General features: G+C 67.7%; 3 protein-coding genes across 6 annotated transcripts; all 3 read left to right on the forward strand.

Annotated features, from left to right (window-relative positions):
- The first annotated feature begins 332 nt into the window (after window positions 1-332).
- PANX2 (pannexin 2) lies at window positions 333-8,527 on the forward strand. 2 transcript variants are annotated; one of them, XM_059187340.1, is made up of 3 exons: window positions 333-608; window positions 5,329-6,774; window positions 7,309-8,527. In XM_059187340.1, exons 1-3 carry the CDS (start codon window positions 383-385, stop codon window positions 7,650-7,652), a joined length of 2,016 nt encoding a protein of 671 aa, XP_059043323.1. In that variant the 5' UTR covers window positions 333-382; the 3' UTR covers window positions 7,653-8,527. The 2 variants fall into 2 exon arrangements, with proteins under 2 accessions (XP_059043323.1, XP_059043324.1); XM_059187341.1 differs by having other exon boundaries at window positions 509-608; window positions 5,376-6,774.
- Window positions 8,528-12,424: 3,897 nt separating this feature from the next.
- Window positions 12,425-20,422, forward strand: TRABD (TraB domain containing). 2 transcript variants are annotated; one of them, XM_059187343.1, is made up of 10 exons: window positions 12,425-12,529; window positions 17,141-17,208; window positions 17,582-17,660; window positions 18,024-18,190; window positions 18,482-18,622; window positions 19,054-19,164; window positions 19,252-19,391; window positions 19,619-19,791; window positions 19,878-19,989; window positions 20,109-20,422. In XM_059187343.1, exons 2-10 carry the CDS (start codon window positions 17,176-17,178, stop codon window positions 20,284-20,286), a joined length of 1,134 nt encoding a protein of 377 aa, XP_059043326.1. In that variant the 5' UTR covers window positions 12,425-12,529; window positions 17,141-17,175; the 3' UTR covers window positions 20,287-20,422. The 2 variants fall into 2 exon arrangements, with proteins under 2 accessions (XP_059043326.1, XP_059043325.1); XM_059187342.1 differs by lacking the exon at window positions 12,425-12,529 and having other exon boundaries at window positions 20,136-20,422.
- A 568-nt stretch (window positions 20,423-20,990) lies between these two features.
- Window positions 20,991-24,161, forward strand: LOC131839652 (angiopoietin-related protein 5-like). 2 transcript variants are annotated; one of them, XM_059187354.1, is made up of 7 exons: window positions 20,991-21,874; window positions 21,975-22,002; window positions 22,082-22,280; window positions 22,533-22,624; window positions 23,106-23,232; window positions 23,357-23,542; window positions 23,812-24,161. In XM_059187354.1, the coding sequence occupies exons 3-7, from the start codon at window positions 22,190-22,192 to the stop codon at window positions 24,111-24,113; spliced, it is 798 nt and encodes a 265-aa protein (XP_059043337.1). In that variant the 5' UTR covers window positions 20,991-21,874; window positions 21,975-22,002; window positions 22,082-22,189; the 3' UTR covers window positions 24,114-24,161. The 2 variants fall into 2 exon arrangements, with proteins under 2 accessions (XP_059043337.1, XP_059043335.1); XM_059187352.1 differs by lacking the exon at window positions 22,082-22,280 and having other exon boundaries at window positions 20,991-21,354; window positions 21,783-21,874.
- The last annotated feature ends 790 nt before the right edge of the window (window positions 24,162-24,951 follow it).

Raw genomic sequence — 24,951 nt, forward strand, 5'->3', positions numbered from 1 at the left:
ACAGCCCCCTCCCCGCGGTGGGAGCGGGGCCCCGGCCCCAGCCAGGGACAGCAGCCGCCGCCCCCGCCGCAGGGACGCGCCAGGCCCGGCCGGGGCTGCAGCCGAGGCGGGGGCGGCGGGGCGCGGGCGGTCCGACCCCTGCCCGCGGGGGCGGCGGCGGAGCGTCCCCCACCCCCGCGCCGGCCCGGCGCCCCCCCGCACCCTCGCCACCCTCCCCTGCCGCCCGGCGCCCCCCATCCGTCCCCGCGGCCCCGCCGGCCCTCCCCGGCGCCCCCCGGCCGGCGCTCCCCGCCCGCGCCCCCGGCCCCGCGGCCCCGCCCCAGCGCCCCCCGCCCCGCGGCCCCGCCCGCGCCCGCGCCCCCGGGCCGCGCCCCCGCCCCCCATGCACCACCTCCTGGAGCAGTCCGCGGACATGGCGACGGCGCTGCTGGCCGGGGAGAAGCTGCGCGAGCTGATCCTGCCCGGCGCGCAGGACGACAAGGCGGGCGCGTTGGCCGCGCTGCTGCTGCAGCTCAAGCTCGAGCTGCCCTTCGACCGCGTGGTCACCATCGGCACCGTGCTCGTCCCCATCCTGCTGGTCACCCTGGTATTCACCAAGAACTTCGCAGGTGAGGCTGGGGGCGCGTCCGCAGGTGTCGGGCGCCGGGCGCTCCCCGAGTCTCCGCGCCGGCATCCCGCCGGGGCCTGGCGGCGTTGGCGGCGCCCCGGGGGTCTCCCCGCAGATCCGCAGCCACCACCGCCCTCCCCGCACCGCTGCATGTGCCGCTGGTCGCCCGGGGCTGCCTCCGAACCCCTCTCCCCCCTTGGATTGTTTTTACTTTCCCTGCGCTCCCCGTGAGCCGGGGCGGACCCAGCCCGGCCCTGGTGGTCTCAGGCGCAAATGAGACTTGGGGTCTGGCAGGAGAGACCAGGAGGGGGAGTGGGCCGGCTATGAGGGCAGGAGGAGTGGCCAGGTGGGGACCAGAAGAGGCTGTTCCAGCTGAAGCCAAAGGCTGTCAGAGCACGGGCTGCGGGCAGAGCCAGAGCGGCAAGACCGGCAGTGGTGGGCCCTGGGACCCGGCTGGGGTCTGGTTAGCTGCAGGGGGCGGCCTTGCTCCGGGCACTGGGAGCCCAGAAGGTTTGCGGGCAGGACCCTGAGGCCAGGCCGAGCCTCTCCCGGGGCTGGGCAGTGACCCCACCTGGCCAACCAGAAGGCCCACGCAGGCGGGATAGGGCGGTGACAGGAACCAGTACGCTGTGAGAGGCTGAGGCCTTAAGCTGACAGACGTGGGGGCGCCAGGAGGACCTCCCCACAGGTGACCTGGGGTGAGGCAGCCTGGGAGGCACTGGGAGCAAGGAGGTGGAAGAGTGGCCTCCCTAAGGAGCAGAGCTGCGCAGGGAGAGGTGGGCGGTGGTCCACCCAGATCTGGCGGGTCCGGGGAGGCCCCCCGCGGGCCTTCGGGCCAGGCTTGAGGGCCAGAGGTGCCCGTCCATGGCAGAGGGGGCGGGGGTCCCTGTGCAGCCCTCGAGGAGGGCTATCCTCTGAGGGACACCGGCAGACATTCTCGAACTCTGCATTGGCTCTTATACAAAGGGCTCGATTTTTAGGGCTCCCTATGACCTGGGAACCCACCAGACCTGCGGCGGCCATGTGCAGGCCACCTGATAAGACACTGGGGGCCTCTGCAGTTTCTGTCTTCGGACACGAGTGCGCGGACACTCAGACACTCCTGGGACAGGACGCGCTCCCAGGGCCGGGGGTAGCACGGTGCAGAGGCAGGTGTGACCCACAGTGTCTCTCAGGGCACATAGGGGTGTCGGGTTATTGAGATGCCTGGAACTAAGTCACTCAACTGTCAGAGTCTAGAGGTTGACCGTCCAAAACCACGGGGTGGGCGGGGCCTCTCTCCCAGAGCTGGGGTAGGGTCCCTCTGGCTGCTGCAGCTTCTGGGGCCGCCTCACCCCGGCTCTGCTTGCCCGTCCACATGGGCACCCTCTTCCTGGGCACGTGCTCCAAATTCCCTCTTCTTACTAGGCCACCAGTCATTGGCTTGGGGCTCCTACTCCCGTGGGACCTTCTCTCTCTCTTTTTTTTTTTAAGATGTATTTAATTGAGAGAGGGTGAGCGCGCGCCCAGAGGGAAGGCCGAGGGAGAGAGCGCGTCCCCAGCAGCCTCCCTGCGGAGTGCAGTCAGGACACCTCACGGCCACCCCCCCCCCAGGGTGCACCCAGTGTGACCTTCGCAGGATCACATTTCCCAACAAGGTCATAGTTACAGGTACCAGGGGTCGGGACTTCAACTTCCTTTGCGGAGAACACAATTCTGCCCTCTACGGATGGGCACGGCGAGGCAGGCTCAGGACTGTCATCCTCAGGCCCCGGGGCACAGGCCTCCGTTCCCGTGCTGTCCTCAGTCCGGCTAACCCCACATGGACCCTCAGCACCTCTCCATGCCCGGTCAGGCCTGGGCCACCAGGGTCTCCCGAGCTCACCCTTTCATCCCCGGTCCTGGTAGCTCCCTGGGCCTTCTTGTGCAGGCCTGCCCCCTACGGCGCCCCCGTACTGACCTGTGCTTGCACGTGGACATGTCTGTGCCCGCTGGGCCCCCTGAGCATGGACAAGGCAGGCTTTCTGAGCAGTGGCGGGCAGGCCGGCCGCTGCTGCCTGGCATCCTGGGCCGTGCTGCGTGTCCGTCGAACACACCTGCCTCGGCACCCTTGTCCTCGGTCATAGAACACAGGAGGGCTGCCCCACTCCCCTCAGGGTTTGGGGGGGCTATGGCTGCTGCCCTTATGTACCTAGATTAGGGTTCAAGGCAGGACAGGACGCTGAGTGGGCGTATGCAGCAAGCTGTCTCTTGGTGCTTCAGACAGAACGCATCCCCGGTCCCTTCCCCGGACCCGAGGACAGGAGGGGTACAGGGGAGCCATGCGTCCCCAGGCTGAACTGGGGAGGGCCTCCCGACATGCTGACGCAAGGGGACAGCTCCGGTGAGGGTGCGAGAAGGAAGCGAGGTCAGAAGTGCTGACCCTCAGAGGGCACCGGAGACCTCTCCATCCAACACCTCCGGCCCCCGCAGTGCTGCGTCCGCCTCCATCGCTGACGCCCCAGCCCCGAGGCACAGGCCAGCGTGCCCTGCCACTGCCGGAAGGATCCACACCCCAGCAGCTAGGAGCTGGCTTGGCGCAAGGGGCTGTGACTCACCCCACCCCCACCCTTACTCGGGTCCTCGCTGCAAGGGGACCCCTGCAGCAGGGCGACACCCACTCTCTGCACCCTGATTTGCTCATCAGGGTCGTGATGGTAAACGCGTACTGGCTACAGAGTTGGGGTGAGCTGCTGACAAGGCAGCACTGGGCCCCTAGCCTAAACCTCCCCCATCCGGAGGGCAGAGGAGGCAGGAAGACTCCTGTGTTTCCTGGCCAGGGTTGCCACGAGCAGGCCCCTCACTGTGCCAACCCACTCAGCAGTGGACCGAGAGGCCGCCCCGACGAGTCGTCGGGTTCCGCAGATGTCCTCCGGCCCCGCACAGGGAACGGCCAGCTGCTTTTTCTTAAAGGAGCCAGATAGCTGGGCCCCACGTGTCCTGGGTGCCTGTCTAGCCTGGGGGCATGTAGGTGTCCCCAGAGTGCGCACCCTGTCCGCAGAGGGGAGAGGGTAGGTGCTCCGCCCATGGGGCCTGGCGCACGTGGGCTTCAGGGCCTGTGCCGAGTTCTCGGAGGGCCCGGGGAGCCAGAGAGGCCGCCTGCTCTCTGGGGAGGGGTTGCTGCACGTCTCGGGGGCCAAGTCCCCTGACCCTCACCTGCAGGCTCTGAGGGTCTCACCCTCCCTCCTGCATGGGGGTCCCACCCCCGCAGGGCCCCCAGCACCGCGGGAAAACGTCTGTTCAGGGGACAGGACAAGGTCTCGGCAGAGGAGGCCGCTGGCCCCGGGTCCGGCCACCCCAGGTTAGCTCCCGCCTGGTGCGCTGAGTGACCACAAACTCAGGGGCTCAAAATAACACATGACCCTAGGGTTCTGTGGCTCAGAAGCCTGGTGGGCATTACAGGCGAGCGCGTGGGGCTCGGTAGGGCCCAGCTGCTTCTGGAGGCGCCTGGAGGCCCTGTTGTTCGCCTTTTCCGGTTTCTAAAGACCCTGCGCTCCCGGGCTTGTGGGCTGACCTCCTCCTTCCGGCCCAGCCCAGTGGCCTCTACTTTCTCCCCCACATCCTTGACTCCAGCCCTCTCGCCCCCCACCCTCTAAGGACCCCCGAGATCACACTGGGGCCACCCAATAACCCAGGACCATCCCCCTCCCCAGCCTCGCCTAATCCCCCTTGCAGGGTCTGCGTAAGGTTCTGTGTATTAGCACGTGGCCGCTTGGATAGCCCTGTGTGGACGTCTGTTAGGCCCCCGGGGTTTGAAAAGGGTCTGCATCTCCCCAGGAGGCCAGGGGGCGGGCATGAGCCCAGTCTGGGGCTAGGATCCCAGTGGCCCAAGCCTGTAGGAGGGCCGCCGACCCCTGGCCTCTGCGGTGAGAGGGGCTCCAGCTGGCCTGGCAGCAGCGTGGCCAGGCCTTTGGGGCCGTGAACATGGAGGCTGGTGCTGCAGAGGGACAGCTCCAAGCCTGCCAAGTGTTACCCTTTGGAGAAGTGTCCAAAGCCCCGCACAGCCCTGACACATTCTCTGGCTCTTGCTTTGTGCCATCACCATCTGGAAAGGAAAGGAAGTTCAGTGACGGGCTTTTCTCCTGCGACTTGGAAGGTTTCCACTGTTCCTGGTGGTGACCCTGCCGTCCTGTTCGAGTCCAGGTCACCACCTGGGCCCACCCAGCGCCCAGGACGCCTGGGTCTGCCCTTCTCCAGGACAGTGGGTCTGGGAGAGATACCCCATGCCCTCAAGGGCAGGCGGGACCCACTTTTGCACCACCGTAACTGCCTCTGGCCAGGTCGGCCCTGACCAGGCCTTCCACCCTCCTGAAGATGGAGCCCCCTGGCAGAGCAGCCCCAGGGCGGGTAGGTGTGCGGAGTGGCCGGGCCCGGCCGCCTCCCCTGTGGGACTGGGTGTCCCCCCACATGAATGCAGACTGTACACATAGAGAGAGGGACTCCAGGCTTGCAGCGCAGGTCAGTCCCTGGGGGGCTGTACCCCCACCCTGTGCCCCGGCCAGCCGCTGTATGTGTGGGGGTCTCCAGGGTGAGACCCCACACCCAGCCACCAGTCGGTCATACAGGGGACCGTGCATCTCCTGGGACCGGGGCGTTTCTACTGGGGGAACAGCCGTCCCTGGTGTGTCTGGCGCGTTCCCCCGCCCCCTCCCCAGCGCCCCAGCGCCCCAGCGCCCCAGCCCGAGTGTCCTCTCTGCCCTCAGAGGAGCCCATTTACTGCTACACGCCGCACAACTTCACTCGCGACCAGGCGCTGTATGCTCGTGGCTACTGCTGGACGGAGCTGCGGGACGCACTGCCCGGCGTGGACGCCAGCCTGTGGCCGTCGCTGTTTGAGCACAAGCTGCTGCCCTACTCGCTGCTGGCCTTCGCGGCCATCATGTATGTGCCGGCGCTGGGCTGGGAGTTCCTGGCCTCCACCCGCCTCACCTCCGAGCTCAACTTCCTGCTGCAGGAGATCGACAACTGCTACCACCGCGCAGCCGAGGGCCGCGCCCCCAAGATCGAAAAGCAGATCCAGTCCAAGGGGCCCGGCATCACGGAGCGCGAGCGGCGCGAGATCATCGAGAACGCGGAGAAGGAGAAGAGCCCCGAGCAGAACCTGTTCGAGAAGTACCTGGAGCGCCGCGGCCGCAGCAACTTCCTGGCCAAGCTGTACCTGGCGCGGCACCTGCTCATCCTGCTGCTCAGCGTGGCGCCCATCTCCTACCTATGCACCTACTACGCCACCCAGAAGCAGAACGAGTTCACGTGCGCCCTGGGCGCGGCCCCCGACGGGCCGGCTGGTGCGGGCCCCGCGGTGCGCGTCAGCTGCAAGCTGCCGTCGGTGCAGCTGCAGCGCATCGTGGCCGGCGTGGACATCGTGCTGCTGTGCGCCATGAACCTCATCATCCTCGTCAACCTCATCCACCTGTTCATCTTCCGCAAGAGCAACTTCATCTTCGACAAGCTGCACAAGGTGGGCATCAAGACGCGCCGGCAGTGGCGCCGCTCCCAGTTCTGCGACATCAACATCCTGGCCATGTTCTGCAACGAGAACCGCGACCACATCAAGTCGCTCAACCGGCTGGACTTCATCACCAACGAGAGCGACCTCATGTACGACAACGTGGTGCGGCAGCTGCTGGCCGCGCTGGCCCAGTCCAACCACGACGCCACGCCCACCGTGCGCGACGCGGGGGTGCAGACGGCCGACCCCAGCGCCAACCCCGCCGAGCCCGACGGCGCCGCCGAGCCGCCCGTCGTCAAGCGGCCGCGCAGGAAGATGAAGTGGATCCCCACGGGCAACCCGCTGCCGCAGCCCTTCAAGGAGCCGCTGGCCATCATGCGCGTGGACAACAGCAAGGCCGACAAGCCCAAGCCCGTGCGCCGCAAGACGGCCACGGACACGCTGATCGCGCCGCTGCTGGACGCGGGCGCGCGCGCCGCGCACCACTACAAGGGCGGCGGGGCCGACGCGGGGCCGGCGCCCGACAAGAAGCACGCGCGCCACTTCTCCCTGGACGTGCACCCCTACATCCTGGGCACCAAGAAGGCCAAGCCCGAGGCCGTGCCCGCCGCCGCCCTGCCCGCCTCCCGGAGCCAGGAAGGGGGTTTCCTGTCCCAGGCGGAGGAGTGCGCGCTGGGCTTGGCCGCAGCACCCACCAAAGGTAGGCGGCGGGGGACCCCCGGCCCCGGGGGAGGCAGCCCCCCGCCCCCGCCTCCCCGCGCGGTTCTCCGCAGACCGGGCGTCTGGGAACCGTGTGCGCGGGCCGGGGGGGGGGGCAGCTGGGTGGAAGAGGGGGCTGGGTGGCCAGGGGGCCGGCCTTGGGGCAGAAAGCAGGCGGGAGGGGCCCTGCCCAGCAGACAGGAGGAACGCTAGCAGGAGGGCCCGAGGGGACAAGACGAGGTGGTTCAGGCTCTACAGAAGGTTCTGGAAGTAGGCCCTGCTGCTCCTGAGGCAGTGGAAGGTTCGGCCCACGCGGGCTGGAGCCTGCAGAGAGGGTCTCAGCGCAGCCCCACGTGGCTGAGGAGGCAGAAGGAGGGAGAATCAAGCCCTCCCACGGCGCCTGGGGGGCCTAAGGCCCAGCCGGGTCCTGGGTGACCAGCCTCTGCCAGGGGGGGTCCGAGAGAGGGGGCAGGCGCGGGGGGAGAGGTGCACAGCCTGCAGCGTGTGACCTGCCCCTGTCCTCGGCCGTTTGCAGACACTCCGCTCCCTGAGAAGGAGATCCTGTACCCAGCAGAGCCCGCCCGGGCGGCACTTCCTTCCGGGGGCCCATTTCACGTTTGCTCGCCCCCAGCGGCCCCCACCACGGCCCCTCTGTCGCCAGCCAGTCTGGGCAAAGCCGACCCCCTCGCCATCCTGAGCCGCAACGCCACGCACCCGCTGCTGCACATCGGCACGCTGTACGAAGCCCGGGAAGAGGAGGACGGGGGTCCCCGCGCGGCCCCGGACGTGGGCAGTCTCCTTGCCATCCCCCCCCCGCAGCAGATCCTCATCGCCACGTTCGACGAGCCGAGGACGGTAGTGAGTACCGTGGAGTTCTGAGCAATGGGGCCGCCCGGGCCACCGCCGTCCCCTCCGCGTGTCCAGGGAGCGCCGCTGACCCCAGCCCAACGTGGACGGGGCCTCTGCTTCGCCCAGCACCGCCCGCCCCTCCTGGCCTCCTGTCCGCATGCCACGGGGCCGACTCCTTGCCCACCCGGCCCCCAAGACAGCATCGCTGGCCTGCTGGCTGGGCCGGGGGCTGGCCTTGAGCCCGGCGGAGCACCCCCCCCCCCCACCAGCCAGAAAGGCCTGGAGCCGCCCCCCCACCCCCAATCAGGCACTCGGCTGCAAGGTGAAGAGTTTATTTTTTTAGTCAATTCTGTTCTGGGCCCAGGCGGAAGCAGGACAGCTCTGGGCCTGAGTCTGGAAGGAAGCTGGGGGTGACCCCACCTCCGGGCCTGGCTGTGCACAGGGCCGTGCTCAGGACCCGCTCCTGCACTGGGAGGTGCCGGGGCCCCCTCCGTCAGACCGACATGCACTTTCTCCCTGTCTCCCGACCTGCCTGTCCTCTGCTTTACTAGGGCCACTGTAACTACCGAGGGGGGCGCTGCCAGGCACAGGGCGGTGTGTGCGTGCGCGCGTGACCACGAGGACGTGCATGGATGTGTGTGTGAGTGGGCGTGAGCGCGGACGCACGGCGGTGTGACCGGGCACGGGGCTGAGACCGTGTGGACGCCCGCGTGCAAGGCAAGGAATCCAACGCAATAACCATGTCCCCCACCCAGGCCCCCAGCCCCCCACCCGAGGCCCCACATGGCTTCCCGTGGGCACCCAGGGCTGGCGCGGAGGGTCTGCCCCTATTACCTCAGCCACGGTGACAACGGGACAGTATTAACAAGGTAGCACCGAGCAGATCAATAAATATTATTCTGATACCGCCTGAGTCCCGTGTGGTCCGTCCTGCGGGAGGCCGGTGCTCTCACCGGCCTTCCTACATCTGGACGACCTGCCTCCTGGTCACCTTGGGGGCCCCGCTGCACCCACCCTGAGGCAGGAGCACATGGCTGTCCCTTGCGCTTGACCTGCCATGACCTCTGACTCCGAGGCTCTCCCTCCGGGCCTAGGGGGCAGATCAGGTGCGCCCTGCCCTCCCTGCGCTCACACACTCAGCAGAGGCAAAGGCGGGAGCCCCCAGGAGACTGACCCCTCCATCAAATGTGTGGGGACGGGGCCCGCTGGCTGCACTTAAGGGGACAGGGATGCCAAGAACCCTTCCTGGAGGAGGTCCCCTTGATGTGATTTGGGGGCGCCCCTTCTGCTCCAGGGCCCTAGGGCAGGAGGCCTTCCTCACGGGGCCCAGGACTTGGGTGGGATGAGACTAGTCTTCCGGGTCCACCAGGGGCCACCTGGCCTTCGGTCCACGGCTGCTGACCCCCAGAACCGGACATGCTCTCCTTGGAGCCAGGTGGCCAGGCCAGAGACCTGTGGACCCTAGAGCCAGTGAGGGCTGCCTTCCTGTCGTAGGGAGCCTGCTGAGACCGGCATGGGCCCATGGGTTGTACTACACAGGGAACCTGCCCAGCCTAGGCCCCGGAATCTCCGTGGTGCCCGGAGCTGGGCAGGCCGACCTTCCCCGGAGCTGGGTCATTTGACAGGGACACGGACAAGGGACTGTATCCCTCCACGGGTTTTAAATGTGGTTTTATTATCACTGGCGGCTGCGGAGGCCTGCGACCAGGAGAAGCTAGCTCATCCCTCACAGCCCCAGGAAGGGGGGTTCAGGCCGTGCCCAGGCTGGGGGCCGCTGGGGGAAGCACCAGGAGGCAGAGCCGGAGTGGACGAGGGTGTCCATGGAAAGGCCCGGAGAAGGCAGGCGGGGAAACAGGCCGAGGACTGGCTCGCGTGAATACCGTCCGCGGGCTCCGGGCTCCCCTGGTTGTGGGGCACCTGCCTTGAGGGGTGGGGGCGGGTGAGGGAGGCCCCGAGGCTGGGAGCCCCACAGAGGGGTGAGCGGCCAGGGTGTCGGGTTGGCTGGTGGGCAGACGGGAGTTTGTTGTTCCTAAGAATTAGCCCTGGGAGGGGCCAACCTTCCACTGTCCACTTGGCCCCAGGTCAAAACAGGAAATAAAAAGGCGTCACTGGTACGCCCTGTCCCCAGAGAGCTCGCAGCCTCACCTGAGCCGGGACATCTCTCGGCAGCATCCCAGGCTGGGAAGTCTGCTGCCCCTCGGGTCGGCCCTTACCATTTTCAGTGTCCAGGGAAGGGACCCCACGTGCCCACGTGTGGCCTGTGGCCAGTTCTGCAAAGTGGGAGAAGCCCCTGGTCCCTCAGCAGCGCCTCCCCCCGCCCACCTTGGTCCCACCCTGCCGGCGGGCTCCCTAACCCTCTGAGTAGAGTGGCTGTGCCCACCCAGGGCACCCTGGTCATGCTGGACTCGGGCGGCAGCTCTTGCCAGGGCCCCCTGCGGCTCCCTGGGTGGGGCTGGAGTCCGGCCCAGCCTCCCCAGCCGCCCAAGGCCGCCCTCGCCTCCCCACCCTGCCCATCCGCTTGCAGAGCTCCGCTGGGCCCCCACAGGTCATGCCTACCCCCGCACCCCATTGACAGCACACACAGTGAGACGGTCCCAGAGCCCAGCAGGGGCGTCGGCTGCCCGGGCCACGCCTCACGCACCCTTCCTCCTGCCAGTGAGCTCGGGCCTGCGGGCTGAGCAATGTTCCCGCACACAAGTCTGAGTCCGGTGAGCGCACGCCTGCCGCGGAGGCCCCCAGCGCAGCCCCCTCCGTGTCTCTGGGGAGACAGCTCTGCCAGGCTACCAGCCACCTGTGCCCTGGGCTGAGGCCCAGCAGGACACTGCAGAGCAACGCTCACCCCAGAGTTCTGTCCTTCGGAGCACGCTCAGTGCCCTCCTCCTGGGCCGAGCCCTGGTTCCCTGGGGAAGAGAAGCGCCCCAGTCATCGTCCCATAGAGGCCAAGCTCTCGCTGCAGGTGCCAAGGATGCCCCTTAGCCCGTGAGTACAGGCCACCCTGTCGTCTCTGGTGTCGGTCTGAAGGCCCCCCACACCACCTCCCCTCACCTCGCCCCTTCCCTCTAGCCAGGGCCCTGTAGTGGCTGGGGGCAACTCTCCCGATCCCAGAAAAGGAGAGGCTCCCACACAGGCAAGACTGGAACGCGGGCCTCTTCCTGCCCCGCCAGCACCGTGTGGGCGCGGGCACTGGGCCGCCCCCAGACTCACTCCAGATCCACCGCGCGCCGCCGGGCAGACCCCTGTGCTCTCCGGGGAAGGGAGCCTAAGGGTTGGGACGCAGAAACGACCTGAGCCGGCACAGAGGGACAGAAAGGTAACTGGAGAGAAGGAGCGTGCACCAAGGACAGCGGCCACCCTGAGGCCAGCTGGGCCCTTCCAGGACCGAGAAGCCGCAGGAGGGAGGTGGGCAGCAAGCCTGGCCCGGAAGCACCTGCCTGGAGGCCTCACACTCAGGCTCTTGCACAGAGCTCAGCGGGCAAACAGCCCAGCCTGGCAGCAAGAGTGGCTGCGGATCATCTCCCCCACCAGCAGGACCCCAGGACCACCACCGTCGAAGAACATGGGAACCTGGGACCCCTACAAGTCCCCAGGCCCTCTCATCCTGGAAACTGAGGGGCAGCCCAGTGCCCAGCTCTGAGTGCTGGTGCATGGTCCCAGCAGGGTCAGGCCAGCCCAGACCCGCAGAGGAGGGGAGGGGCTGGACTGGCCTAACCCCTCACTCCCAGGTAGCTCCAGACTGAAGGGCCGGTGGCCTGCTCCAGGCAGTCCCTGCGGCGGCCCCCATTCAGCCTGGCTTGTCCTATGGCCGGGGGTGGTCACAGGCGTCGGTGGAACTGGCTGGGGGCAGGGGACAGCCGGCAGGGTCGACTTGGCCAGCAGGCAAGCCATCAGCACGCCCCTAGCCGCAGGGTGCCCAGCCCCACAGCCACCCTTTGAGGACCGAGGAGGGCCCAGGCGAGGGCAGCAGCGCCCTGGCCCCCTCCAGGGCCCCGGCCGTGGGGGCACATGGCCGGGGGCACTGCACGTGGGGAGGAGAGGGAGGCGGCCTCGGGACACCCCACTGGAGGTGGTCGTGGGCCCTGGGAGTCCCCCTCCCACGCCCCACCGCCCTCTTGGCCAAATGGGGACGACGAGGGGCGGTTGGGACCCCTCCGCTGGCAGCCGGCCCGTGGCTGCAGGCTCTCCGGGGTCCGCCAGTCCTGAGACTAGCCCCCGAGCACCCCTCCGGGGTTTGGGGTCCAGGTCTCAGCCTGGTCGGCAGCAGGACCACCGGGGCCTGCCCTCCCAGGGGACTGCACCTACCAAGTCGAGGAATGGCCGGGGCGCCGGCGCGCGGGAGTCTCGGCACCCCCGACCCAGGTGGAGCCACGTGGGCGCCCTCCGCACCCCATCCCACTACGGACTGCCCCTTTCGCGGGCGAGTGACACAAAGCGTCTCCGTGGGCGTCGTGGGAACACCTTCCCTTTTGCAGACTGGGAGCCGCGCTCAGAGAATTTAAGAGTGCTTTGCAAGGCCGCCGGGCTGCCTGGCAGGGCCGGGGACTCGAACTCACGGCTCCGCAGTCGCCTCCTTCCTCCTAAAGCCGGAGGCGCCGGGGTGGGGAGGGCTTTCTCGCGCGCGGCCCCCTGGGAAATGTAGTCCGCGGGCACTCGCGCATGGCCCCTGGGAAGTGTAGTCCGCGGGCGCTCGCGCGCGGATCCCTGGGAAGTGTAGTCCGGAGGCGCAGACAGAGCGCGCCTACGGAGCCGACAGGCGGCGCGTGGAACTGCGCTTCCCAGCATGCCGCGCGCCGCCCGCCCCCGGCCCCTGCCCGTCCGGCCGCTCCGCCCCCGGTCCCGGCCCCGGTCCGCCCCGTCCGGTGGGGCGACTGGCCGCATGGAGGCCGGCTGAGGAGCGCCGCCCCGCCTCGGTACGCTGCGCGGCGCGGGCCCCGGCTGGCGGGCAGGGGTCGGGGTCGGGTCGCGGCCGGGGTCGCGGGCCACCTCGCCCTGGGCCGGGCCCAGTCAGCCCCCAGCGCGGGGTCTGCGGCTGGAAGAGTCCGCCCAGGCCTGTCCCAGGGCGCGCGGGGCCGGGCCGGCGGCCGCTGCAGGGGGCAGGGCGCGGGGAGAGGGCTGGCGGGCTCCGCTGGGGCGGGCCGGGGGCCGCGGCCTCTCCCCCCGGAGACCCCGGGCGCTTCCCGAGCGCCGCCGGCCGCTGCCCTTCCGGCCGGGCGGGCGCGGCTGCGTGCCCCGGGGTGCGGCGGGCTGTCCCGCGGCGCGCGGCCGAACTTCGGGGCCTGCGGCCGCCGCGCTCCGTCTCCAGCCGCCGCGCGCGGGGTCCCCCTCTGTGCCGCCGAGTGCCGCGCGGGCGCGTCCGCGGAAACTCTCCGGGGCGAGGCTGCCGGGGCGTGGGCGTCCCGGGGGCTCGGCTCCGAGGTCGCTGCGCCGCACGAGCGGGCTGGGTGGTTTCCAGGCGGAATCCCGCCGGCTTGCGGTGCCCCGGAGAGGGCGATGTGCGGCCGCCGGGCGCCCCGCCCCCCGGGCAGGCTCCGCGCTCTCTGCGTCTCCGGCCCCTTTCGCCCCTGCTCGTCCCCTCGCAGTACGGCTGGAGGGGATCCTTGACCCGGGACCACGGGTCAGTCTCGCAGAACGGCCCTGGGGCCGTGGTGTCGGAGGCTACCAGGAGAGGGCCTGGCAGGGTGGGTGGGCAGACCCTACACAGCGCCCTGCCGTGGTGGTCCGTGCGGGGGCCCAGCCCTGGGCGGTGGCCAGGCTCCAGGAGGGTCAGCCGGGCGTGCTGGGAAAGGAGCCGTGCAGGCCTGCGGCGCAGATACAAGTTGGCATATGTCCTCCGTCTCAGTCCCAAACTTTGCCGCGCCTCCATAAAGCGGGCGCTGTGGTCCCAGGAGGCTCTCCGGCGGCCAGGGGTGCCCCGACTTAAGAAGTGGAGGCAGAGGAGAGGTCAGGGCTTTGGCCACATCCTGCTGTCTCCCAGCGGCACATTCATTCCTGCAGCCCACCGGTCTCTGGTTTGGGACCTTTGACTTTCTGAGCAAGCCTAGTGGGTTGATGGGGAGATACAGGCTTTTCCAGGGGCCCCATTTGGTGCTGGGCGGGTGTTGGCCACACCGAGAAGGAGTCTGGGACCTGGGAGGCACTGTGTGGCCTTCCAGTTTTAAGAGGGGCAGAGAAGGGTGTCTCAGCCTGCCACAACAAACCCCAAAGCTGGGGCTTCAGTAGCGGACTCTTTCACAGCTCTGGAGGCTGGGAGTCCGGGGGCAAGGTGCTGGGCTTGGTCGCCGGTGAGGACGTTTTCTTCCTGGCTTGCGGATGGCTGTCTTCTCGCTGTGTTCTCACACGGCCAGATCTCATGAGGGCCCTAATATCATCATGGGGCCCCATCTCTAAACGCCATCACCTGGGGATGAGGGCTTCAGTATATGCACGTTGGGGGCGCAGTTCAGTGCAGAGCAGTGGGACCCAGAAGAGGGTCGGCGGCTGCCTGGGGCTGGCAGGAGCCCGCCATCCGCCACTCCACCGAACCGTCTGATACACTGAGACGGACGCCTGGACGCCCGGCCAAACATTTTCAGATGCTAATAATGTCATCCAATGCAGAACAGCTTAACGTGCTGCTCTGATTGCTGTTCCAGGGCTGTGCCCCCCCCGGTGGGTCCCTCGTGCGTGTGGGGCTCTTCCTGTAGGTCCCTTTCCTGGAGTACTGGACAAGATGGGGCCTCCTGGGGCTTTGGGAACTCCCACCACTTTGGAGTTTGTTTTCCTGGAAGCTTGTGGGTGATTCTGCTGCTGTCACCTGTGTGCAGGATGACGATTTCCAGAGCCAGGTCACGGTGTGTCCCTCTACAGATGAGGAGACAGCCTAGGAGGACCCGTGTTCCATCGTCCCCTGAAACCAGACTGCTGGTTCTTGTAGTGCCCCGTGGGGTTTGCTCCTCCCCACCCAGGAGGAAGCCTACAGAGGTCCACGGTCAGCAGCTGAAGTGAAATCTGCATCGTGGCGCGTGTCTTTAGCTGGGAGCAGACAGATGGGGCGGCTGGGTGACGGCTCCGACCACCTCCATCCTAGAGGCAGGACCTCAGAGTCCCAGCAGGCTGGAGGGTCCTCACTGGGGCCAGGCCACACCAAGTGGCTGGCCTGAGATCTGGCCAAACCCAGGCCATCCCCTGCAGCACGGCTGAGGCATCCGGCCACCGGACGTCTCCGTGGGCAGTCCTGCTTGGCAGTGGCAGCTGGTCAGGGGGGTGGTGAGTAGCAGCCGGATCTGGCAAAAGGCTCTTTCCTGCTTTGTGCCAGGTTCCGTGGTGGCTGGGCCATGGCCCAGGAGCAGAGCTGCCCTCTGGGGTATGGATTTGGAAGGGGCACAGGTGTCTCCCCTCGAGGGTGTCACCGCAGCATGCAGTGGTGGGACTGGTGGGACCTGTGGTTCCAGAGAGTGTGGCAGGAAACCAGGAGGCGTGTGTGCTCCCTGGCAGCCACTGGTGGGTGCAGGGCCATGGGGGCTGGACTCAGGGCTAGGGGGTGGGGGCCTTGCTTCCCTCTTGGCAGCTGGGGAGGGCTCGGGCCCCAGCCATCAATCTTTAAATTGTGTATTTGGGAGTGGAGGGGACGTTAACAACCCCCTGAAATGATACCCTGCGAGGGTGTTGCCGGGGACCCTGCCTCTGAAGTCGAGAGAAACCAGAGAATTGGAAAGTGAGTGGATGTGGCCATCGGGGACAGAGGCTTCTCGGAATCGGACTCTTGGTGCTGAGGGGGGCCCCGGTGGCCTTCCTGCCTGACCAGTTCCGGCTCCCAGTGCTGGGTCGCGGCTGCCGCAAGGGGAACAGCTCAGAGGGACCCGCGTGTTGGCACTGTGGTGCACGGGTCAGCCCCCGGCTCAAGGCCTGGGGGCTTGTCCGCTCTCCCCCACCCCCCTCAGGAGGCGGGACCCACGCCCAGAAAGGCCTGTCCCGCTGCCTGCTCGGGCCTCCTCCTGGGCTTCAGAGGGCGGGTCGGGCCGGAGCTCCGGAGGCGCGGGAGGCGGTGCCCCAGACCCGCCCCACCGCACCCGCCAGAGGGACAGCGAGGAGCCAGAGGGACAGCGAGGACGTGGTGGCCTCCCATATGCTGGCTGTTCCGGGAGCCTCCCTGCAGCGCACAGGATGTTTTCTTAAGTTTGCTCGGTACCTTGGCGGCCTCGTGCTGCCAGGAAGTAGGAACTGTTTGCTTATTGCGTAGAGCCGGGCTGCGGGGCCCTCCTGGGCCGGCTGCGGAGCCTGAGGAGGGGCAGGCCCAGCTTCCCGCCGGCTCCGCCCCGCCCTCCGCCTCGGGCCCTGCTTCCTGTTGGCACTTGCATGGGCACCTTGCCTGGGTGGGGAGCTCTGATCTGTAAAGTGGGAAGAGGGGGCTTTGGGGGTCCTGGACGGGAGGTGCTCAGGGAAGAGTGCTCGGAGGGGGGCCTTCCTCCCCGCCCCCCCCAGCTGCCCTTCTCTGCTGACCTGCCTCCCGCCCGGGCCTGGCTGCCTCCTCTGGCCCTGAGCCAGGTCCTCTTTCTGACCCTTGCTGTGACTGTATTTCTTTCAGGAACCTGGCCGTCCTCAGGTCAGGTCCAGGGCCTGTCCCAGTGTCCCTGGACACCAGATCAGGGGTTTGCTCAAATCGGAGGGAGCCCCACCCTGTCACTGAGCTGCTTGCGCAGGTGGCAGGTCCCTCCCACTGGCTGCCCAGGAGGAAAGGGCTGGGGGGAGCTGGGAGATGCTGGCGGTGGTGGCCGCGGGACAGAGCCCTGTCTGTGCTCCCCACAGCTGTGCGATCGCAGTGGGGGGCGGGGGAGGACCTGACGCAGGTTCTTACTCTGCCATGGGCCTGCCTTCCTCTCACGAGATGCCGAGAGGCAGGGCCGGACAGTGGGAGCACCGCACAGCCCCCCAGGTCTGCGGCGCTCGGGCGGGTACGCGTCCCAGGGCCCCGGTCCTTCCGTCCACTAGTGTCCATGTGACGGAGGCCAACTCTGGAGCCAAACACGACAGCACGCCAGGCTTTCGGCAAGTTGGAGTGGCTTCTTGACCGGACCGGCGGCAGCCACGTGCCACACTTCCCCAGGGGCGCCTCCCCGAGCGTGCCCGCCACCCGTGCACTCAGACCCGGCCTTGAGCTTGCCCGCAGCGTCTTGGGGAAGTGGGGCTGAAGCCTGCGTGGCCGGTGTGGCCGTCTCCCAGGGTGTCCAGAACCCCGCGGCCTGACACAGGCCTCAGGCCCCGGATCCCCTTGGCCCAGGAGGTCCGGGTGGGCCGTCGTCTGTGGCAGTTGTGTGTCCCTGGTGACACAGAGGACCCCCAGTTCACTGGCCAGGGCAGTTTCGGCGTCTCTGGCCCTGTGCTCAGCCGGCGGGACCCCGGACCCGCACAGCCGGAGGGAGACGGGTGTCAGACTGACCGGGAGGCAGAGGCTGCAATCCCACCTACGGTTCTTTCGAAACAGACTGAGCCCCGTGCGCAGCCCTGGGGTTCTGGGTGCGAACGTGCTTCCTCTGTCTCCTCAGGCTTCGCTCGACGGTGCAGGAGCCACTCCCCAACCATGGAGGGGGAGGAGAAGCAGCCACCCCAGGAGGTCAGAGCCCTGGGCCAGACGTGGTGGCGGGGGTGGGGGGTGGGGGTTCCTGTACAACCTCGGGCTCAGGGTCCAGCCAGCTGTTCGATGGAGGGTGGGCGCCCCCCGCAGTGTGGCAGCCTGGATCACTGGCTGCTTCTGTGCGTGTGGGTTCCCGGGGTGTTTCTGGTCAGCAAAGGGCGAGCTTGGGCCAGGGAGCCTAGGGCGGGCTGCGTACAAGGCCGTTATCACAGAGAGATGTGAGTGCTGGGGCGTGGGCTGCTCACAGAGCAGCAGCACAAGTCCTTGGTGGGCCCCTGGGGACACGTGCCCTGAGCCCAGGCCAGCCCCCGGGAGGGTGGGCCTGACTCAAACATTCCCCTTCCCTCTGCAGGCTGACACGGAACCTGTTGTGACAGTGGGGGCTTCAGAGGTGGTGCCCAGGGTGCTTTCTGGAGAATCCCAGAACCTGTGTGCGTGCTCCCTGAGATCATTCTGGGCGGGGGGGGGGTGGGGGCGCGGGGCAGCTCCCTGGCCAGAAGGGGCTCAGCCTGGGTGACCTGAGTCTGGCGGATAGTGGCCTGGGCCAGCCCCGGGCTGGGGGTCTCTGAGGGGCTCTGGAGTACAGGCAGGGTCTTTGGAGCCCCATCAGGAGACCCTTCACTGGGGTGGGGGGCTCCGTGCTTCAAGATGCCGTGGACGCTTGGGCGGCTGGGGCTCCCCCTCGGGGACGCGTGCCCCTGTGTGTATCTGGGCCCCGCGCACGGCCCAGCCCTGAGAACGGGGTGCCCTGGCCGCCGGGGTGCCGCGCCGCAGCTGACGCGCTGTCCTTGTAGCCGACGCGGACGCTCTGACCCTCCTCCTGGAGATGAAGCTGAGGCGGCGGCGAGAGCGACCCAGCCTGCCGCGCACGGTGACCGAGCTGGTGGCCGAGGACGGGAGCAGGGTGTACGTGGTGGGCACGGCCCACTTCAGCGACGACAGCAGGAAGGACGTGGTGAAGGTGAGGCTGGCACGCCGGGCTGGTCTCGGCCGAGCGTCCCCGTCCCGGGAGCCACCACGCCTCCTGCGTGACACGCGCGCCCCCAGAGAGGGGATTGCGGAGACCGCGGAGCCCGCGTGGCCTCGTGGGCTTTTCTGTTCAGCAACGCGCGGACCTGTTGTGTCGCTTTCCTCGGTCATTTAAAGAAGCGTGTCGTCGGCACGGCAGCCGAGGTGGCCTACGCCTGCGGGGCCAGGGTTGGGGTCCGTGCTGGGCCCGGGGCACCGGGCTGAGCTGGCTCGTCCCTTGCAGACCATCCGGGAAGTGCAGCCTGACGTGGTGGTCGTGGAGCTCTGCCAGTACCGCGTGTCCATGCTGAAGATGGACGAGGGCGCGCTGCTCCGCGAGGCCAAGGAGATCAGCCTGGAGAAGCTGCAGCAGGCCGTGAGGCAGGTGCGGCGTCGGGGGGCCCGGGCTGGGCGCCCTCCCCAGGTGGCCGGGCTACCCGCTCTGCCCGCCCGCGAGCACACGGCCTTCCAGTCCATGCAGAGGCGCCCAGGGGACTTGGCCTGGGGCGGGAGAGGGGCGCGCCTGTATTGGGTTTCAGACTAGGGAGGTGGGGCGGGGGAGCTTCAACCCCCCCACCGGGAAGAGCCGGACAGGGAACCCCGGGAGCTCGGCAAAGGGGAAGGGGTGGTCTCGGGGTGCTGGCTGGCCTTCCCCCCACCCCGTACATCTCCCACAGGGACATGTGCCCCTCGGAGGGACATGGACAGAGGAGCTGGGGTCTGGGCCGGAGGGGCAGGAGGGCCCTCCCCTCGCGGCTGGGGAAACCTGTGCTCTGTGCCCGTGTGGCCGCTGAACACCGGCCCCCTCCCCTGCAGAACGGGGTCATGTCTGGACTCATGCAGATGCTGCTGCTGAAAGTGTCCGCCCACATCACCGAGCAGCTGGGCATGGCTCCTGGTGGCGAGTTCAGGGAGGCCTTCAAGGAGGTAGGCCTGGGGTCAGCCGGGAGGAGGGGTGCCCGGGAGCTGCCCGGGGCTCAGGCGTCCCCAGCCAACACGTAGCCTCTGCCCCAGGCCAGCAAGGTGCCTTTCTGCAAGTTCCACCTGGGCGACCGGCCCATCCCTGTCACCTTCAAGAGGGCCATCGCGGCGCTGTCCTTCTGGCAGAAGTTGAAGCTGGCCTGGGGCCTGTGCTTCCTGTCAGACCCCATCAGGTAGGGCCCCTCGGCCTCCCGCGGGCAGCCCCACCCAGGAAGACGGCCCGGCCCGCTGGGTCAGGAACTAAGCCTCCTCAAACAAGGCCTTCCTGCCCTTCCTTCCCCCGGGAGCCCCGACACAAAGGGCGCGGAGGTCCCTGCCCTGGGTCAACAGCGCTGGCCAGCCCAGCCTCCTGCGGGCCGCCGCGTCCGCACGAGGCTGGCAGCGTGCCCTCTGCCCCCAGCAAGGACGACGTGGAGCGCTGCAAGCAGAAGGACCTGCTGGAGCAGATGATGGCCGAGATGATCGGCGAGTTCCCCGACCTGCACCGCACCATCGTCTCGGAGCGCGACGTCTACCTGACCTACATGCTGCGGCAGGCGGCCCGGCGCCTCGAGCTGCCGCGCGCCTCCGACGGTGACCGCCGCGGCCGCGGGCCGGGGCGGGGCTCGGTGGGCCCGGTCGCCGCGGGGCCCAGGGCTGACGTGTCCGTTCCCCCACAGCGGAGCCCAGGAAGTGCGTCCCGTCCGTGGTGGTGGGCGTCGTGGGCATGGGCCACGTCCCGGGCATCGAGAAGAACTGGACCACGGACCTCAACATCCAGGAGATCATGACGTGAGTGTCACCTGCGAGCGCGGAGTCCCGCGGGGGAGGGCGGCGGCCGGGCGGGGGGCGGGGGGGCGCGTGCACGCCCCCCACCCCCGAGCCCGGCCCAGCCCGTCTCCCTTCCCCAGCGTCCCCCCGCCGTCCATCTCCGGCAGAGTGTCCCGGCTGGCCGTGAAGGCCGCCTTCGTGGGCCTGCTGGGCTACGGCCTCTACTGGATGGGGCGCCGCGCCACCAGCCTGGTCCTGTCGCTGCCTGTCGCTCAGTACTGTCTGCAGAGGGTGTCCTCAGCCCGGTCGCACAAATAGGAGGGACCAGCACGGCAGGGGACCACCCCCCCATCTCCCCCAGGAGCTCTGGGTGCCACCCCCCGTGGGGGTCCAGGCCCAGCCACCCCTGCCCTCCCCCAACCCGCCCAAATAAAGAATTATTTAACTGCTCTGAGCTCAGGCTTCCCAGCAGCCCCTCCCCCACCCCATCCCTGGCCCCTGCAGGGCCCCCTCACGGGGCTCTCGGGGCGTCAGGACCAGCTGGCGGGGGAGGGGCCGAGGTGGGCACGGCCAGTCCTCCCCTACCTCACTGTGCCTTCTCCTGGGCTGGCCGCAGGAGCCCCCGGCCCAGGCACACCCGGCGGAGGGGTCTGGGCCGTCGGGCTCCAGGCCGGCATGTCTGGGAAGGGCCGGAGCCGCTCCGTGGTGGTTCCGGGGAGCTTCCCTCCCTGCGGGGCAGCCGGGCCGATCTTGGTCCCACGGACATGCACCGTGGCCTGTGGAGATTGTGTTTTTGGCTTTTAAAAATGTCTGAAGTTTTTTTTACTCAGGTAATTTTAACTTAAAATGAACTGAAGCAAACGTCAGGAAATAATGAGCCTTAAATCTGATCTGGACAAAGAAGATGTCTTGGTTGGGGGTCGGGGTGGGGGTGCCGGTGAGCCTGGGGAAGGGTCGGCTTCAGCTGCGGAGCTGGGCCGGCCTCCGCACGCGGACCCCCACCCCCCAGCTGCCCCCTCGGTCAGCCCCTGGCTGGGGGGCATCCAGGGCTGCGGCCCCTGGGCCTGAGTCTCCCCCCCACCCGCCCAGGCACAGAGGACCACACCTGCTTCTCGTGCCGCACCCTCAGTGGGCAGAGGGTGCAGGTCCCCCAGAGCCCAGTAGTTGGCACACACGCTGGCAGGTGCCCGCCACCATTCTGCGGCCCCGCACGGGGCGCCCACCCCAGGCATCTGCAGTGTGTGTCGTCGCTGCTCCTGGTCATGTCTGTGACGCATCTGTGTGGCCCGCCTGGGGCCCGGGGCCCTGCTCCATTGTGTTTGTGTCCGACAAAATCAGGTGAAACCCACGGCCGTGAGCTGGGCTGGACCGTGTTCTTCCTGTCACGTACGTGCGTGTACACGTTCCTCAGAAACTGAAATAAAGTCTAATTTTGGAAGCTCCTGTTCGGTGGAATGTGTGGAAACGGGACTCGGGGGGGTAGGGGAGGAGGTGGCCCGGGCCGCTGGCACTGCCTTGGGGCCTGGAGGACTTCCGGCCACTGCCTGCCTCTCACAGAAGATCCTATTCCCGGGCCCAGTGAGGACACCCGCCAAGGGGAAGTGTGCTCAGAGGGGCAGCCCAGCCCTCGCGTCCCTGTCCACACCCCTGGGATCCCCGCCCCTGGGAGGGCAGGTCCCCAGCACCTGTCAAAAGGTGCTGGGGACCCGTGGCTCAGATCTGCCCCGAAAGAACAGTGAGCACCACAGGGGGCGTGTGGGGAGGCTGGTCGGGCCGTGGGCTGGGCTCCGCACCCACCATGTCTGCACCCCCAGGAAGCATGGCCGCCTGCCCTGTGCTGGGTCTCGCTGCTCTGCTCTGCCTCTCCGCGCCTCAGGCCAGCTCCGTGGTGCAGTATCGGCGGCCGGTAAGGGTGGCCGTTGGGCCAGTGGCTCTTGTAAGTCCGACATGGGCTGGGCCTCCCAGAACTACTGAGCCTGCCTCTTACCAGGATCCTCTCTCCACAGGTGCACGTGGTGCTTCTGGAACCCCAAGGTCTGGCTGCGTGGGGTGGCGGAGGGAGGGGCTGGCCGGGTGGGCCCGAGACAGACAGCCTCTCACCTGTCGCGCACAGGTCCCCACCCGGCAGGTCTCACTGCCCAGGAGGGCCCAGCGGGGTCCCTGCCCAGAGCAGCCTGAGGGGAGGGCAGGCAAGGATGTGGCCCCACTGTATACCCTCCTAATGCGGGCTGGGCTTGGGGTGGCGCTCGGCCCGCTGCCAGGCCAGGAGGACGAAGGTGGGGAAGCCAAGACTGACCTTGCGAGGGCAACAGGTGAGGGCGTGTCCAGGGCGGCGGGAAGAATGGAGGGTCTGGCCACGGGCTGCCGGCCGGCCAAATTCCAAAGAGGCCTGGGAGGGTATGGCCCAAGGTGAGGGGACTGGCTGCCCACCTGCCAGGAACAAGGTTGTGAGTCGTCTGGCAGACTCTCGCAGGGCGTCTGCAGGAGGACAGTTCTGGTTCCAGGCACCGAGAGAGCATGGCCCCTTCCCAGGCCCTGAGCCTTCCGGGCCCTCTCTCCTGCAGGGAGGGACTGCTCTCACATCTGGATGCAGAGACCCCGCGCCCCGAGCGGTGTGTACACCGTCCAGCCAGAAGGAGCCAGCACCCCCTTCGAGGTGAGCACCCCACAGCGAGGGCCCAGGGGGTGTTGTGTGTGTCACCTGGACCAAGACAAGAGATGGCACTGTCCACCTAGCTGGGGAAGGGCCAGCCAGGCCAGGTGCCGCTGGTGGAGTCCGTCCTCAGACCCCCCCGGGCACAGAGATGTTCACGGACGTTGTGTTACAGTCAGGAAAGGCTGGGAGAAACCTAGGCTTCCACCGTGAGGGTCTGAACAAAGAGAGGGCCCAGGAGACAACGCCGAGTGAAGAAACAAAGACACAGAGCAGGGCGCAGTGACGTCGAACTGGGCAGCTTCCTGGGGCCCAGGCCCTTACTGCCAAGCTTCATCCCCTTTCTGAGAAAGTGAATTTAATGGGATACAAGTTTACTGATACTGACAAGTAGAAAAACAACGTTTCAGTTTTCAAATACAGTGTTTAAGGGAGCGTGGACAGGAGAGGGGCAGTGCCTGCCACGGGCCGGCCCTTTTCCCAGGTTCTCTGTGACATGCGCCCGGACGGTGGCTGGACAGTGATTCAGAGCCGAGACCAGGGCCAGGGGACGCCTCTGGACTTCGAGAGGTGCTGGCAGGAGTACAAACAGGGCTTCGGAGACCTGAGAGGTAGGACAGTGCTGCCCAGCGGCCCAGGGGTGTAGCCCTCCAGGCCTTGACCCCCACTGGGGACACAGGGCAGAGATGGAGGAGGCCGGGGTGGCCCATCACACAGCAGCCTCTGCCTCTGCAGGTGACCACTGGCTGGGGCTGGACCACATCTCTAGCCTGACCTCCCAGCCAGGCCTGCGCTCCGAGCTGCGCGTGGATCTCCTGGACGCAGACAACCATACGCTGCAGGCCCACTACGATGACTTCCGCGTGGGCAGGGAGGAACAGTTTTACCCGCTGACCCTTGGCCGGTACTCGGGGAATGCAGGTGAGTGCTGGGAGATAAGGCACCCTTGTGCCTGCTTTGCCCTCTGGGCTCTCCAGCCTGTGGGGAGGGGGACTCTTGCAGCAGGCCAGAGGAGGGAAGGGAGTGTGGGCCCCTGGAGCCCCCGTTTTCCAGCAACATCTGCCAGCCTCTGTGCTCTGGGAAGGGCGGCCGCTTCCCGAGCACCTGCCCTCGGGTCCCAGATGGCCAGACAGCGAGTGGGGGGCCTTGGGGTCAGTTGGCCCGCCACCCACACTGCCACAACACTGCAGGGGACGCGTTCCGGGGCTTGGGCCACACGGACAACCAGGAGGGCTGTGGCTTCAGCACGCTGGACCGTGACCATGACCGCTGCTCACCTTGCGTGGACGGCGCCCAGACCTTCACCAGCTGCAGCCATGATCGCTCAGGCGCTGGATGGTGGTACAGCACCTGCGGCCGTGCTGACCTCAACGGGCTGTGGCCGGAGCAGGCCGGGGCCGCCTCAGGCATGCGCTGGGCCGCTGGTGACCACCAGCCCGCCCTGCGCGCCAGCGTGCTGCGCGTGCACACCACTGCTTCCGGCAAGGTCTAGGCCTCCCGCCAGTCCGCGTCCGAGCCTCATTAAATGTTTAAGCCTGGCTGTCCTTGCGGTCTTCCTTGGGGTCGGGACTGGGGAGGGGCCAAGCTCTGTTCTGGCCCAGCCTGGCTGCTCAGACCCTGCTCACCCGGATGTCTGTCCATCCAGGACAGGCCTAGGGAAATCCAGGCGGCCGTGCAGCCCAACATTTAGGCCAGAAGCCAGGTCACCACATCTGAGAAGGCACTACCCCTTGGTGCTGGTTCCTCCTGGAACCCTTGGCACCCACCAGAGCCACCACTGGCTATGACCTCTGTGGGGGCAGCCAGCAAGACGCAGAACCTAGTACTCTTGAGCGTTCAAGAACCAGATCCCACCAGACTCCAAGGTCTGGGTAAGACAGTGGAGTGAGGGGGCACGGAGATGTGTCAGAAGGGCCTGGGACCTGGGGAAGTTAGGGGGGGCAGTGACAGTAGGCTCAGGCCAGGTCCTCTACGCAGTTAGGAAGAAGACTGGGAACAGGGATCTCTGCCAACAGGCCAAGTGAAGGCCCCGGTGAGCATCAGTGGGGAGAGAAAGTCGGGCTGCAGGAGGAGACCCTGGGGCTCTGAGCACCTGTTGGGACCTAACCACATTGTCCCCCACAGAGAAGGTAGTGTCCTTGACCATCTCAGGGATGACGACTCTGAGATGGAGAGGGGCTGAGGGGTTCCCCAGTGGCACAACTGGCAGGGCCAAAGATGGTTCACATGAGCTCTGGGAGGCCCACGTTTTGGTCCCAGAAGAAAGTTCCACAGGTGGCTCCTGGAACTTAAGGGTAGAATCCAGCCAGGAGGGAGCTTGAGCCTTTGTC

The sequence above is a fragment of the Mustela lutreola genome, chromosome 8, assembly GCF_030435805.1.
Source record: "Mustela lutreola isolate mMusLut2 chromosome 8, mMusLut2.pri, whole genome shotgun sequence".
NCBI classification, from domain to species: Eukaryota; Metazoa; Chordata; class Mammalia; order Carnivora; family Mustelidae; genus Mustela; species Mustela lutreola.

What these genes read in the sequence shown, in the direction of transcription:
- PANX2 (XM_059187340.1), top strand. Translation starts at nt 383, where the DNA reads ATGCACCACCTCCTGGAGCAGTCCGCGGACATGGCGACGGCGCTGCTG. An exon ending in ATTCACCAAGAACTTCGCAG is followed by an intron (nt 609 to 5,328) that starts GTGAGGCTGGGG and finishes CTCTGCCCTCAG; the next exon opens with AGGAGCCCATTTACTGCTAC. An exon ending in GGCCGCAGCACCCACCAAAG is followed by an intron (nt 6,775 to 7,308) that starts GTAGGCGGCGGG and finishes GGCCGTTTGCAG; the next exon opens with ACACTCCGCTCCCTGAGAAG.
- TRABD (XM_059187343.1), top strand. Translation starts at nt 17,176, where the DNA reads ATGGAGGGGGAGGAGAAGCAGCCACCCCAGGAG. An exon ending in GCTGCCGCGCGCCTCCGACG is followed by an intron (nt 19,792 to 19,877) that starts GTGACCGCCGCG and finishes GTTCCCCCACAG; the next exon opens with CGGAGCCCAGGAAGTGCGTC. An exon ending in AACATCCAGGAGATCATGAC is followed by an intron (nt 19,990 to 20,108) that starts GTGAGTGTCACC and finishes TCCCTTCCCCAG; the next exon opens with CGTCCCCCCGCCGTCCATCT.
- LOC131839652 (XM_059187352.1), top strand. Translation starts at nt 21,231, where the DNA reads ATGTCTGTGACGCATCTGTGTGGCCCGCCTGGGGCCCGGGGCCCTGCT. An exon ending in GACCGTGTTCTTCCTGTCAC is followed by an intron (nt 21,355 to 21,782) that starts GTACGTGCGTGT and finishes CTGCACCCCCAG; the next exon opens with GAAGCATGGCCGCCTGCCCT. An exon ending in TGGTGCAGTATCGGCGGCCG is followed by an intron (nt 21,875 to 21,974) that starts GTAAGGGTGGCC and finishes CTCTCTCCACAG; the next exon opens with GTGCACGTGGTGCTTCTGGA.